Source organism: Henckelia pumila, chromosome 4 (genome assembly GCF_033568475.1).
Source record: "Henckelia pumila isolate YLH828 chromosome 4, ASM3356847v2, whole genome shotgun sequence".
In the NCBI taxonomy this organism is placed as follows: domain Eukaryota; kingdom Viridiplantae; phylum Streptophyta; class Magnoliopsida; order Lamiales; family Gesneriaceae; genus Henckelia; species Henckelia pumila.
This window is the reverse complement of record NC_133123.1, coordinates 35,425,521-35,441,153: the sequence shown is the minus strand read 5'-3', so window position 1 is coordinate 35,441,153 and position 15,633 is coordinate 35,425,521. Positions and strand designations below refer to the sequence as shown.

The 15,633-nt window shown below is 33.2% G+C and overlaps 1 protein-coding gene across 1 annotated transcript; it reads left to right on the top strand.

Moving 5' to 3' along the window:
• The first annotated feature begins 9,091 nt into the window (after nt 1–9,091).
• On the top strand, nt 9,092–10,132 carry LOC140860836 (uncharacterized). Its single transcript, XM_073263842.1, has one exon. The coding sequence runs from the start codon at nt 9,092–9,094 to the stop codon at nt 10,130–10,132; it is 1,041 nt and encodes a 346-aa protein (XP_073119943.1).
• Nucleotides 10,133–15,633: the final 5,501 nt, after the last annotated feature.

The window sequence follows — 15,633 nt, the reverse complement described above, 5'->3', positions numbered from 1 at the left end:
CAAAACTTTTTGAATTTCAAAAATACTTTTCATGACGTCACCCTATGGCCCATAGGTTCCTATATATACTTCTTTACACTCGTATATCAACCTTTCACCGTTGCTAAAGCTTTCATATTGCATTAAAAGTTCTATCGTATTACTATCAAGCTTTTGCTTACTCTCTGCTCGAGTTCTTATCTACAGCTATCATGTCGATCCAAAAGACTTGCCTTGCAATCAACTTTGATTCCGTTATTGAGGCAAACAATGCAGGAATCACTGAGGTCTTCACCATGCTTGAAGCCTCTGGACTAAAGAAGTTTCTGGGAAGCAGCGCCATCTGCGATCTGCCTGTATTGAAGGAGTTCTTTGCAACCGCTCAAATCGAGCATGGGACTGTCAAATGCTTGATCCGGACAGAGTCCTACTCATTCAATCAAAATTTCTTCGCTAGCACATTTGATCTGCCCTCCAGGGGTTTGACAAAATGCGCGGATCTTTCCGATGATAACTGCTCATACTGGTTAAAGGAGTTCTCAACCACTGATGCTCCGATCAAACTGCCGGCTCAGAAGACATCTCTTAAAGCTCCATTCCGGCTATTGACCAACATCGTGGCCAAGAATCTTCTTGCCAAGGCTGGATCATACGACAAGGTGACGATGGAGAAATTCCAATACATGGCTTGTATCGCCTCCAAAATCAACATCAACTGGTCAGACATATTGTTCACTACCTTACTCTACTTGCTCAACTAGATGCAAAAATTGATACTATGCAAGCCTGCCTTGGCACTCAACTCACTGAGATCATCCTTCGACTCAACCAAGGTGATGCCAAAAAGGGGGAAGAAGAGCAACGAAGAGCAGCAGAGGCAAGAAGACGTGAGGAAGAAGCCGACAGAAGAAGAAGAGAAGGCGATAGGTCAGGAGGAGCCAGTTGGTTCAAAAGATGAACAACTTGTCTCTTCTTTACTTATCGCAGCTGCATCTCTTTTTTGTTTTTCTTTAGTAGGTGTAATAATAATGCTTATTGTAATTAATGAAATTCATTCTCTCAATGAAGTTCATTGTAATGCTTTCATATTGTTCTTGGAGCACTTAAGTTTTGTCATCACCAAAAAGGGGGAAATTGTTGAATCCGACATTTTGGTGATAACAAACAACAACTCATTGTATAGGAATGTGCTACCAATCTTTTGTACTTCAGGAATCTACTACAACTCCTACCGCAACCGTCTAAACCCTTCAAGTTATCTACCGGAAGCTTGTCAACCGCCTTTGTCTCTCGGCCGGTTGCAGTCACAAGCCTATCGACTGGTTATTCAAACCAGCAGAGGATAAATCTCTCTACCGGAAGAAAGTCAACTGTTTATCAAGATATCTCAAGACAAATACTTGAGACAAGACGTTCTTTGCAAGATCTTTTATCAAAAGCAGAACCGGCGTATCAGAAGATCTGTTGACTCTTGCATCGAGACAACAGGTTGCACTAAAATGGCAAAAACGCAGAATGGCTACAGATAAAGCATTCGACCGTTTATACCAGTTTTGGACCCTGGAAGTTGTCTGCATTTAAAGAAGAGTACGATCTTCATGCAGAATCATCAATGCATTTATGAAGCATTAAATGTGCATTCAATGCAGCATCAGAACGTTCAAAATAAAGACGTTGATGATTGACCTATATAAAGGGAGATTGCTCAAGACAAAACAAGAAGACAAGCAACACGAAAAATCTCAATCAACTCAATCACTTGAATACTATCAGAAGTCCTCATCTGATATACTGAAGCAATACTTGAGCACACTTACAAGATCATTCACTTGCTGATCAAATAAACCCTCGCCTACAGTTTACATATCTGATCTTCAAGGATCATCCTAGGGTTTCCAAGCCTCTCGACCGCTCTGCAGTTTGAGAAGCTCAACCGGACTGTATTCATTATTGAAGAGACTTGAAGCTACTCTGAAAGCTTCCACCAGTCTGATAAGAACTGAGAATCTTATCTGTGTAAATCTAGGAGTTTCGGATTAGGCATTGGATAAGTCCTAAGTCTGAAGTGGGTGTATTGCAAGACGTTGTAATAACCAAAGTCTTCTAGTGAATTCCTTCCTAAGTGGAAGAAGGGGAGACGTAGAAGGATTAAGCCTTCGAACTTCCATAAATCGTGCCTCAGTCTTTACTGCATATTTATCTTACATATTGCTCATACATCGTGTTGTAACTTGCCTTTGCATCACTAAAACCTCTGAACTATTTCCTCACTATTTAAGTTGTTCAAACCGTTTTAGAAGTTGAGAAAACAGATTAAGTGAACTAAACTTCACTTGATCATTTTGAAAAGAAAGAAAATAAGTTTCAGAGTGTATTCACCCCCCCCCCTCTACCTTCTGAACCGATCCCAACAGTATTAATATCTTGAGTTGTTAATAACTTCAGAGTATTAGACCTTGATTCGTTATTTATTTTACAAGATCGTTCTTTTGTACGAATCGAATAATAAATTAAATTTTTTCTGGGATTAATAAAATTTGAAATCTTACTTAGTATTCCTGGTTGGTCTATTAGATTTGTTTTTGAATTAGAAAACCCTGTTTTCTGTATTTCAGGAAACTTACTTTGATTGAATATAATATTCAAATTATACTCTTGGTTTTCTTCGGATTCTTCAGATTCATCGAACAGGTTGTTTTGATTTGGAATTGTTACTTCTGTCATTTTAACAGATGATAGAACTTCTTAATTTTCTTAAGGCTATTAAAAGTCTTTTTGTTGAATCTATCTGTTCTAATAAATTCTGAAAATCTTCGAAACTATCAATTGAAGATTGACAATTTTTAAGATGTTTCAAATTGTTTTCACAATTTTCTATATCAAAATTTATATTTTGAGAATATAAATTAAAGATATTCATTTTTGTATTTTCATACATTTTCCATTTAGTAAAAATTGTTACTTTTATTATTTTGTTTTTGTTGATCGGATTTCGATAACAAAGTTTGTTCTTATTCATAACATATTGTTATGTCTTCAATTTCATCGTTTTCAGAAATTTGAATTATCATTTTCCAGTTGCTTGAAAAATGTTCTTTTTTATGATTTTTGAAATAAAAGGTTTGGAGATCTTTTATTTTATTCCATAATTGATCTATTTGACGTAAATCTTTTAGTAAGATTATTTTATCAAATAAATTTTTAATCTCAATATCTAAAGTTAATCCAGACATTAATAATCTGCTTAATTTAAGCTTTGATACCAGGTTGCGGAATTCTTCAAATTCTTATGAATTTTCTTATTCATGGATTTACAGATCTGATTCATGGATTTACAGATCTGATTCATTTATAACAGATAAATGTTTTCATATTAGTTTGGTTCCATTCATGGATTATTAATACAAATTTTAGTTGATAAATTAATTCAAATATGGTTAAATCAGAAGTATTTAAACGATATTCAAGAAATGTATCATATTCATGATCATCTTCTATTTCGAACCAGTTTTTTATTATTAATCTTCCATTTCTTATAAAGGATGATGACATGATTAATGTATTTTGACTATTTCTTTGAATTAAGGGCTGCAGGAGGTTTAGGAAGGTTACCTTGTTTGAATGAATCTTGGTTTTGAGCAGAGGCCAAATCCTTTCTTTCCCTTAACGATCACTTGATCAACTGGTACTTGCTCTATGGATCTCCAGGTTTACTCTTAACCATGAATATTCAATGATTGATTTCCAACCTTATCCTCCTTACGCCCTGCTTGTTTAGTTATTAGCCATAAGGCTTATTTTGTTTCTGATTTTATGTTTCTTAGTTTCTGATAGTTTTCATACGTCTTGTATGAACCAGATTGTAAGAAACTTTAAGAAGAGAGAGATACTCAAACTTCACCTCTCTTTTACAGCACAAAATATCTCCTTTTATAGGCGTGGAGAAACGCATACATAATTAAAAATAAAAGAAAAGAGGGGGACCACCCGACACTACATAATGGAAACAACTCATTTTACATCTGAGTGGATGCCTTTAACATGTAGTGTGGTCCATGATTTTATTTGTTTTTACATTGTGTCACTCTCTGAATCACTGGTGCATTCGGACCATTTCTTTATTGGTTTGTCTTCTTTGACAGCTGGTTTGTCCTCTTTGACATCTGCTTCTTCTATCTGAATGGGTTGGCAATGTCCACATTTGTGAGTGGAAATCATTGTTCTTAGTCTTTGACATAACATTTGTTGGGTTTCTCGGGTCATGTCAACTCTTGCTTCATAGATTGGAGCTTTGAATTGAGCTAACATGGCTTGTTCTTTCTTTTGGATTGTCTCCTTGTGTCCAGTGGTTAATAAAATTTTACTGGTTGCAAAATTTATTTTAACCTTTGAGTTTCCATCAATCTTTCCTGTCTTTGAGATCATATCAATCAATGTCTTTATTCTTATCTCAGGAAGTGTTGAGATATCCATTACTGGTTTCTCTTCATTTGATCCTTCGAATAAGAACTTGTTTTTTTGTTTTCGACATTGAATATATACCATTGGTTGATAGAATTTGTTATCATCCCAATCTGGAAGGGTTTAGTGAATACTCAATGTTAATACTGGATCGTCCTTAAAGACTGCTTTCTTGAACTGGATGATACTATTTCTCAGCTGATATGGAAATAGTTATATTTCTTGATTGTTGGGACTGACTTCCAATCCACTTAATAATCCATTTGAAAAGAATCTTGCGACTTCATGCGCTGGAGCACCTTGCACTGTTCTTGCTCTTGATATGCTCTGTGTGTCACAAGTTTGTAGCCAAGATTTTGCGGATGGTTTGGCTATTCTCAAATAGTTTAGTGTTTCAAAGAATTCAGTCTTGAGTTTTTCTGAAAAATTTGTTTTTTCAAAAATTGGTTTTTGTGGTTGCAGATTGACCATCTTTCTTTCTTTCTTTTCAAGGGCACTTTTAAACGTCCTTTCTTCTTTTTTATTTTTCTCGGTGCTGGCTGTGTCCACCGGTTCTTTTTTCTTTTCTTTTTCTTTGTTAGTGTTGGCTGTGACCACTGACTGTTTCTCTTTTATCTCCATTATTTTGTCAAATGAAGTTGCCATTTTGATTGGTGTTCTTGGTGATGATGATGATGATGAAGTTATCATCTTTTCTTCTGTCCTTTGAATTTTTCTACTCAAATTCCTTTCTTTTAGTTGAAGAATTTGAATTTCTTCCTGCAATTCAATCAATTGTTCTTTTAATTGACTTAGTTGCTCCATCTTGATTATACTCTGCACAAGAAAACATATTTATATATATAATGGTTAGTAAAATAACTCTTTTCGTGAGTAATTCGGATAGTTTTATTATGCGTATCATTGTATTTATAAATTCTTTTGCAAGAATTGAATCAATCTTAAATTGATTATTTTACTCAAAGAGTAATTTATGTTTCTGAATATAAATCTCATTTCATTAATTTATATTCCCCATGCTTTCTGAGGCATGTTCGGATGACTGAAAGTCATAAAATAATTCATGTTTCTGAATATAAATCTCATTTCATCAATTTATATTCCCCATGCTTTCTGAGGCATGTTCGGATGACTCACAGTCATTTTCTGGATCACTTAGGATCTCCTTTGTTATTCCGTTACTACGGATAGTATAGTTTGGATGAAGTTCTCTGGTTAATGCGTCGGGTAATGAATTATCCGTTCCTTTGACATGTTGGATCTCGAACTGATAATGGTTCAATTCCAATTGCCATCTAATTAGCCTTGCTGCATTTCTCCCTGCATTTCTTGATATTTTCCTTGTCTTGAAATATGTTAAATTCATATTATCTGTTCTTACTAAAAATGGTTTAGAAATAAGATAAATTTCATAAGTTCTAATTGTGAATATTAAAGCTAATAATTTTTTTTCATTCGAATGATAATTTAATTGTGCACCTTGAAAAGTTCCTGATGTATAGTTCCATAATTCTTCATTATTTCTAGTAGCTGTTTTAGTAAGTTCTTCTAAATTTCTTTCTCCAGTATAAGCTTTTAAACATGCTCCCCAGTATTCATCTGAAGCGTCTGTTTCAATTATTATTATATCTTTATTTGAAGGAAAATATAATTCAGGAAGATTACTAATTATTTTATTTTTAATAGTGTCTATGTAATTAGTATCTTCTTTCGACCATTTCCACTTATAGTCCTGTTTAAGTTTTACCTGAAGAGGTTTTTTGATTTCTGCAAGTTTCTTAATGTAATTTTCAGAATAAGTTAATAATCCTAAAAATCTTCTTAATTGATCTTTATCCTTGATTTCACTAGGAAAATCATGAATTTTCTTAAGTATATGCGGTTGTAAACAATGTTTTTCATCTTCTATTTGTAATCCTAAATAATTTATTTTTGTTTTGAATAATTGTGCTTTCTTTTCAGAAAGTATAATTCCATCTTTATGATAAATATCTAAAACTGTCATGAGATCTTTATAATGTTGATCTAGTGTTTTTGAATAAATTAATATGTCATCTATATAAACACAACAAAAATCTATATATGATTTAAAAGATTCATCCATATATCTTTGAAAGATACCTGGTGCTTGTTTAAGTCCGAAAGGTAATACAGTCCATTGATACTATCCTTTTGGACAACGGAATGCTGTAAGTAATTGTGTTTGTGGTTCTACTTGAATTTGCCAGAATCCTGATTTACAATCTAAACTAGAAAAATATTTCATTTCTCCTATATAAGATAGTAAATCATTCTTATTTGGGATATAATATTCATCCATAATTGTTGCTTTATTCATCTTTCGATAATCAATTACCATTCTTTTCTTATCAGTATCTTTCTTACTGACATAAAAGGCTGATGAAGAGTGTTGACTTTTACTAGGGATGATTATCTTAAGTTTTAATAATTCTTGAACTTCTTTTTCAAATATTTTTACATCATCCATGTTACATCTTCTTGGTGCTTCACGGATTGTGATATTAGGGTCTTTGAGTTTTATTGAAGCAATGAATTGTTTTCTTTTCTTAATTTTGTCCTGAGGATTTTCAGAACATATATCATGAAATTTTCTCATGATTTCTTTTTCAGGATTAATCGTTAAAATATTTTCTATTTTTAGTTCTATTGGATTTGTATTTCGTTTATGAAAATTCTTTGTAAATCCTTCATTTCCTACGCGAAATGCTGTTCGTATTTTGGGAATGTAAATCATTGATGTTCCTTTGTTTAAAGTTATGTGATCTTCAAATTGTGTAAAGGGAAGATATTCTCTTAAAAAGTTATTTCCTATTATAATGTCCATTCCTGATTCTATTTGATATATAATGGGTATTACAAATTTTGTTTCTTCTATTTCTATTTTTAATTTTTCTGCTACTGTATTAAGCATGATTATTGATCCATCTCCTATTTGAACTTTTAATCCTTTATCATATTTCTTCCAATAATGATTTGAAAGTATATGCTTGCTTCCTAAACACATACTTGCTCCTGTATCAACATAAGCATGTATATGATATGGTTTATGTTCTTTGATTTTAATTTGAATTTTTATATATATACTATTTGGATTAGTTTTGTTTTTATTATCCATTATCTCTTTTTTTTTAAGAGATAAGGGTAAAATTGGTATTTAGAAACAAAAGTTTCTCTCTCCAGGGAGTTGAAAATAAGTTTTATTTATGTAGGGATTTATAAATAAGTTATAAAGTGTTTTAGGGAGTGATTGGCAATTAACCCATAATAAATATTAAAATTCTTTATTAATAATTTAATTATATTACTTTCTCCGTCTCAATTATATAGTCCACGTTTCCTTTTTTGTTTGTCCCAAATATAAAGTCATATACCATATTTAGTAATATGTTTTTACACTCTTTTACTAATATACCCCTATTAACTACACCATAAAACTTGTGCAATCATTTTTAATACATTAAATAGGGATAAAATAGGAAGTTTGTATAAAATTTACTTTACCAATAATTTTTTTTTAATCTGTGTAAAAAAAAAGTAGGACTTTGTATTTGAGACGGAGGGAGTATTATGTAAATTTTTAACTATTTATTTTAAAATTTTATTTATTCAATAATCAACTAAATTTACATTTTTGTTATATATAGATGTAATATAATTGATTGATTTGATTGTAATTTACCTTTTCTACACTAATTCCTCTACCTTATAAATAGAGGCGTTTAGTCCATATATTAAACACTCATCTTCTTCTATTATATTCTCTCTTGTCTTTTATTCTCTCATCTTTCTCTACTAAATTTATAACACGTTATCAGCATGAGTGCTCTAGCTTCAAGGTAGAACTCATAAATAATTTTCATTCGTAATCTTTGTGTGGATGCTCTCGATAAAGCACAATATGTAACTTTCATATTGATGCTCTCGAAATAACACAAATATTATTATTATTATTATTATTATTATTATTTTTGTCAATAGTTTCAATGATCCGGTAGTAGCACAATATTAAAAGTTAATATTGATGCTCTCAAAGTATCTCATATTTTATGTTCATATTATGCTCCTGAAGAAGCATTAATTTTAATTTTATGTTTATGTTCTTGAAGTAACACAAAATATTTTTATTGAAAATCTCGATAGATCTATGAATACAATATAAATATATAAGATTTTCAATATTCCTGAAGAATATTATCCAAAATCTTAAGTTTATCAATATTTCCGAAGAATATTGACTTTTATACACTTTTATACTTGTGTCTTATATTGGGATATTATATTTTTTTTATCCATTTATTTTTACTCGATATTAATTGATATTTGTTTATGTGAAGATTTATCATTCTTAGGAAAGTTAATAAATATGATTCCATAATTGTGATTAGATGCTTGTTAACATAATTATATATATATATATATATATATATATATATATATATATTGCACGTATATATAATTATTTGTTAACTAATTTTATAACATTGTTCAATAAATTAGTAAATAACATAATTATTTATTTTGTACATTTTTCTACACGTATATATTCAATCTGTTATATATATATATATATATATATATATATATAATTTATTATTATCCTTAAATTCGTTTTTTTTTTTTAACAGTCGCAATGGAAAACATTACAAAACTTGAATTTGAAGCTCTTGACATCAGTGGAAAAAACTATTTGTCATGGATTTTGGATGCTGAGGTTCATCTTGTTTCTAAGGATCTTAGAAACACAATAAAAGAAGAAAATAATGAATCCCCGCAGGATCTTGCAAAATCTCTTATTTTTCTTCGCCACCATCTCGATGATGGATTGAAAGCCGAGTATCTCACTGTGAAGAACCCACAAGAACTTTGGAAAAATCTTAAAGAAAGGTTTGACCATCAGAGGAGTGTAGTTCTCCCAAGAGCTCGTTATGAGTGGATCCATCTTCGCCTACAAGATTTCAAATCTGTAAGCGATTATAACTCCGCATTATTCAAGATTTGTTCAAAGCTCAAACTTTGTGGAGAAAATATTTTTGATCAAGATCTACTTGAAAAAACTTTCTCCACCTTTCATGCTTCAAATGTGCTCCTGCAGCAGCAATATCGTGAGCGTGGATTTAAAAAGTACTCTGAGCTTATTTCCTGTCTACTAGTTGCTGAACAGAACAATGAATTACTATTGAAAAATCATCAATTACGCCCAACTGGCTCTACACCATTTCCTGAAGCAAATGAAATATCATTCCCTGAAGTGAATGTCAACTCAACTCAAAATCCCCATATTAGAAGAGGACGTGGACATGGTCATGGGCGTGGGCGTGGCCATGGTCAAAACAAAAATTACCAGCAACATGATGAAAAGAGACAGAAAACAAACCACCAACAGTGGAAACCGAATAATGAAGAAGAAAAAGGGAGAAACATGAAAGAGTATGAAGATAAGTGTTTCAAATGCGGAACGGAAGGACATTGGTCTCGTACCTGCCGTACTCCAAAGCATCTTGTGGATCTCTACCAAAATTTGATCAAAGGAAAGGGAAAAAAAGAGACAAATTTTGCTGATGATGATGGCCCTGTTGATATAACTCACTTGGATGTCTCTGATTTCTTTGCACAACCAGGCGGGAATATTGATCATTTGATTGGGGGTGGTGTGCTAGAAAATATAGAGTGATCAAGTTCTGCCTTTAATGCTTTCGTGTCCCTAAGATTAGTGCTTTTGGATATCTATGTTTTTTTTCTATAATAGTCAAATTTATCTTTTTGGTTTTGGTTTTATTCAGTACAATTTTATTTTCAGTTGTAATGGTGGTTAATGTTTTGAGAACTTTATTTAATATAATTTCCTTCTTATGAATATTGAAGTTGTAACTTAATCTATTATGCATTTCTTTTAGATTAATGGGAGAATACCAAGACATATGTCTAGCCGATAGTGGTACAACTCACACCATCCTTCAAAGTAAAAGGTATTTTTTGGAAATAACATTAGCTGAAAATAATGTTATAACAATATCGGGTGCATCAAAAATTATTGAAGGTCATGAAAAGGCAAAAATCATTCTGCCAAATGAGAAAATTCTATATATTGAAAATGCACTCTACGCTAGCAAATCCAGTAGAAATTTTCTTAGCTTTAAAGATATCCGCAGAAATGGATATCATATTGAAACATTGAATGTAAACAAGGTTGAATACCTTTGTATTACATCTATGATATGTGGTAAAAAAAACATATAAAAGAAAAATTACGTGCACTCTCTTCTGGGATGTATTGCACAATAATAAAGGCAATTGAGGCAAATACAGTCACAAACAAGAAGTTTGTTGACAAGAAAACTTTCATATTATGGCACGACCGACTTGGTCACCCTGGGAGTTCAATGATGCGAAGAATAATAGATAATTCGCGTGGACATCCCTTAAAGAATCAAAAGGTTCTCCTAAATGGTGACTTTTCATGTGTGGCTTGTTCACAAGGTAAACTAATTATAAGGCCTTCTCCAACAAAGATTGATGTTGAAATTCAAACATTCTTGGAAAGAATTCATGGGGATATTTGTGGGCCTATACACCCATCATGTGGTCCATTTCGATACTTTATGGTATTGATTGATGCATCAACTAGGTGGTCACATGTTAGTTTGCTTGCAACTCGAAATATAGCTTTTGCAAAGCTACTTGGGCAAATGATTAAACTACGAGCTCAATTCCCCTACCACTCAATTAAGGCAATTCGCCTTGATAATGCTGCTGAATTTAAATCACAAGCATTTGATGACTTTTGTATGTCAATAGGGACTTCGGTCGAGCATTTAGTAGCCCATGTCCATACACAAAATGGTCTAGCAGAATCCTTTATTAAGCGACTGCAATTAATTGCAAGACCGCTACTCATGAAAACAAAACTGCCATCTTCAGCCTGAGGTCATGCTATCATACACGCTGCATCGTTAATTCGTGTAAGACCAACTAATTACAACCAATATTCACCATTGCAACTTGCATATGGTCAAGAACCTGAAGTTTCTCACATTAGAGTATTTGGTTGTGCGGTACAAGTACCTATCCCACCTACACAACAAACCAAAATGGGTCCCCAACGTAGACTTGGAATTTATGTGGGGTATGAGTCACCGTCTATCATTAGATATTTGGAACCCTTAACAGGCGACTTGTTTAATGCAAGATTTGCAGATTGCCATTTTGATGAAACAAATTTTCCAACATTGGGTGGAGAAAAATTGTATCCTGAAGAACAACGAAAAATCTTTTGGAATGAGAAAACATTATCTCATTACGATCCCAGAAACAATCAATGTAAGCAAGGAGTTGAAAGAATCATTCACTTGCAAAGAATTGCAAATCAATTACCTGATGCCTTTGTTAATACAAAAAATGTAACAAAGTCACACATACAAGTAGAAAATACCCCAGTGAAGATCGATGTCCCTGCAGGACCATATAATACTTTACCCGCAAATGAATCTAAAATACTTCAGAAGCGTGGCCGACCGATTGGTTCAAAGGATACAGTACCCAGAAAAAGAAAGGTACAAGAAAAACAAGGTTTGAAAACTCTAGAAGAAGAAACCTTACATCCAAATGAAACAGATGTGGATAACGTGATCCATGAAGAATCACAACCACATGAAAATATTGAGACTTCAACAAATTATTTGATATCTCGTAAAATATGGGATCGCAGAAATACGAACATCGATAATGTGTTCGCACTTAACATGGCTCTTGATATCATGCAAGGTATTGATGATCCCGAACCACAATCTGTTAAAGATTGTCAACAAAGAAATGATTGGCCAAAATGGAAGGAAGCTATACAAGCTGAATTAGATTCTCTAGAAAAACGTAAAGTGTTTGGACCCGTAGTTCAAACACCAAAAAATGTAATCCCCGTAGGATACAAATGGGTGTTTGTGCGAAAAAAAAATGAAAATGGCAAAATTGTAAGATACAAAGCCAGACTTGTAGCCCAAGGTTTTTCTCAAAGACCTGAAATCGATTACGAGGAAACATATTCACCTGTGATGGATACCACCACTTTTCGATTCTTGATTAGTTTGGCTGTATCAGAAAATTTGGATATGCGACTTATGGATGTGGTCACTGCATGGTTCACTTGATAGCGACATATACATGAAAATCCCTGAAGGATTTAAACCATCAGAATCAAGTGATACAAATCCCAAGACCATGTTCTCAATTAAATTGCAAAAATCGTTATATGGATTAAAACAATCTCGGCGAATGTGGTACAATCGCCTTAGCAAATATTTACTACAAGAAGGTTACACAAATAATGCTATTTGCCCATGCGTTTTTACAAAAAAGACGGATGAGGGTTTTGCAATCGTGGCAGTATATGTAGATGATCTAAATCTTATAGGAACTCCCGAAGAGCTCACTAAAACTGCCAATTATTTAAAAAGTGAATTTGAGATGAAATATTTGGGAAAAACAAAGTTTTGTCTCGGATTGGAAATCGAACATTTATCAGAAGGAATATTTGTTCATCAATCTTCATACACAGAGAAAATATTAAAACGCTTTTACATGGACAAATCACATCCATTAGCATCACCAATGGTCGTACGATCACTTGACACTAATAAAGATCCTTTTCGTCCACTTGAAGATGGAGAAAATATCATTGGTCCTGAAGTACCATATCTTAGTGCAATTGGTGCATTGTCATACCTTGCAAATTGTACTCGACCAGATATAGCATTTTCTGTCAACCTTCTAGCAAGATATAGTTCTTCTCCAACCCGAAGACATTGAAATGGTGTAAAACATATATTTCGTTACCTTCGTGGTACAACTGACATGGGATTATTTTATTCGAAAAAATCAAATTTCTCTTTAATAGGATATGCAGATGCAGGCTATCTTTCAGATCCGCATAAAGCCAAATCCCAAACGGGTTATGTGTTTACACGAGGGGACACCACTATTTCATGGAAGTCAACAAAGCAAACTTTGACAGCTACATCATCAAATCACTCTGAAATCATTGCAATGCATGAAGCAAGTCGAGAATGCATATGGTTGAGATCTATAACTCAACATATTCAAGAATAATGTGGACTACTAACAACGAAAGATAGCCCGACGACTATTTTTGAAGATAATACTGCTTGCATTGCACAACTAAAAGGAGGGTATATCAAAGGCGATCGAACGAAACACATTTCACCAAAGTTTTTCTACATGCACGAACTTCAACAAAAAGGTGATATTGATGTCCAACAAATCCGTTCAAGTGACAATGTAGCTGATTTATTCACAAAGGCATTATCGACATCAACATTCAAGAAATTGGTGCAAAAGATAGGGATACATCAATTAAAAGATATTCGGTGATTGAAATCAGGGGGAGTATCAATTATTGTACTCTTTTTCCTTCGTTCAGGTTTTTTCCACTGGGTTTTACTGACAAGGTTTTAACGAGGCAACATTGGACTCTCTATCAATCATCTAAGGGGGAGTGTTATATATAGATGTAATATAATTGATTGATTTGATTGTAATTTACCTTTTCTACACTAATCCCTCTACTATATAAATAGAGGTGTTTAGTTCATATATTAAACACTCATCTTTTTCTATTATATTCTCTCTTGTCTTTTATTCTCTCATCTTTCTCTACTAAATTTATAACAATTTTGATTTATTCAGATTATTTTTACGTGTGATTTTAATTTTTTTTCTAAATAGAGTAAATTATATGTTTGTGATGTATCAAATAACTCTAATAAAGGCAAGATCAGTCCTTTTTTTTTTTTTTTACCATAAATGGTATATTTTACTTTATAGTTTTATCTTCTATACTCCACGCTTTACGATTATATATACGATTTATAATACAATTTATCATCAATTGTTACTTCACAATTTTACCATATGTACCCTTTGGTATCATTTAGTAATACATATATTTACTATACAATTTTATCTTGCAATGTCTTTTACCAAACAAAATATAAAATTATTAAAACTCGTGATAATCAATATTCGTATAAATATTCTGATGCGTTCAAAAATTTCCGCATCACAGAAATTACCTCGAACGGGTAATCACGAAATAATTTCTTCAATAAACCGAGCGAAATGATCCCAAAATATTTCTGTGTATCAAAGAAAACATATGAGATGGCTCGCCTGTAGGCGAAGCCACTCCGACGCTCAAGTCAGTATATGATTCAATAGAAAAGATGTATGCAAATTTCAAGGATATAAAATATGATAAAAACGTGTAAAAGACATAGATGAGATGTGTAAGAAAAAGGGTTGAGAGATGTTATGTAAAAAATACAACCTGTCTGAATAAGTGTTAGAGAACCCTTATTTATAGGAAGAGAGTCTCAATCTCCGTAGAATTGTAATATATAATGCAACTAGATTTATGCATATCCATGAAATATTATGATATATCTCTAAAATATAAATAAAGATATGATAAGATTTTTATGATATCATCAATACTTCCTTCCGGAGAGAAGTGACAACAAGTGAAACGAGGAGGAACTTTAAGTGGTTGAATTTATATTTTAGAGCATAAAGACAACATTTTGGTTTTTTTACAATTTTCTTTGAGCGTTAATGATGGAGTGAACTTATATGGCGCCAAGATGGTCGGACTTTGATTTAACCACGAATGGCGTGGTGAGTGCCGAATTGGTCGGACTTTGATTTAACCACGAATGGCGTGGTGAGTGCCGAACTGGTCGGGCTTTAATTTGACCACGAATGACGTGGTGAGTGCCGAACTGATCGGGCTTTGATTTGACCACAAATGGCATGGTGAGTGCCGAACTGATCGGGCTTTGATTTTGACCACGAATGGCGTGGTGAGTGCCGAACTGATCAAGCTTTAATTTGACCACGAATGGCATGGCGAGTGCCGAGCTGGTCGGGCTTTGATTTGACCACGAATGGCGTGGCGAGTGCCGAACTGATCGGGCTTTGATTTGACCACGAATGGCATGGCGAGTGCCGAGCTGGTCGGGCTTTGATTTGACCACGAATGGCGTGGTGAGTGCCGAACTGGTCGGGCTTTAATTTGACCACGAATGGCGTGGCGAGTGCCGAACTGATCGGGCTTTGATTTAACCACGAATGGCGTGGTGAGAGCCGAACTGATCGAGCTTTGAT

Excerpts from the sequence above, each read along its gene's own strand:
- LOC140860836 (XM_073263842.1), top strand. The coding sequence starts at position 9,092 with ATGGAAAACATTACAAAACTTGAATTTGAAGCTCTTGACATCAGTGGA.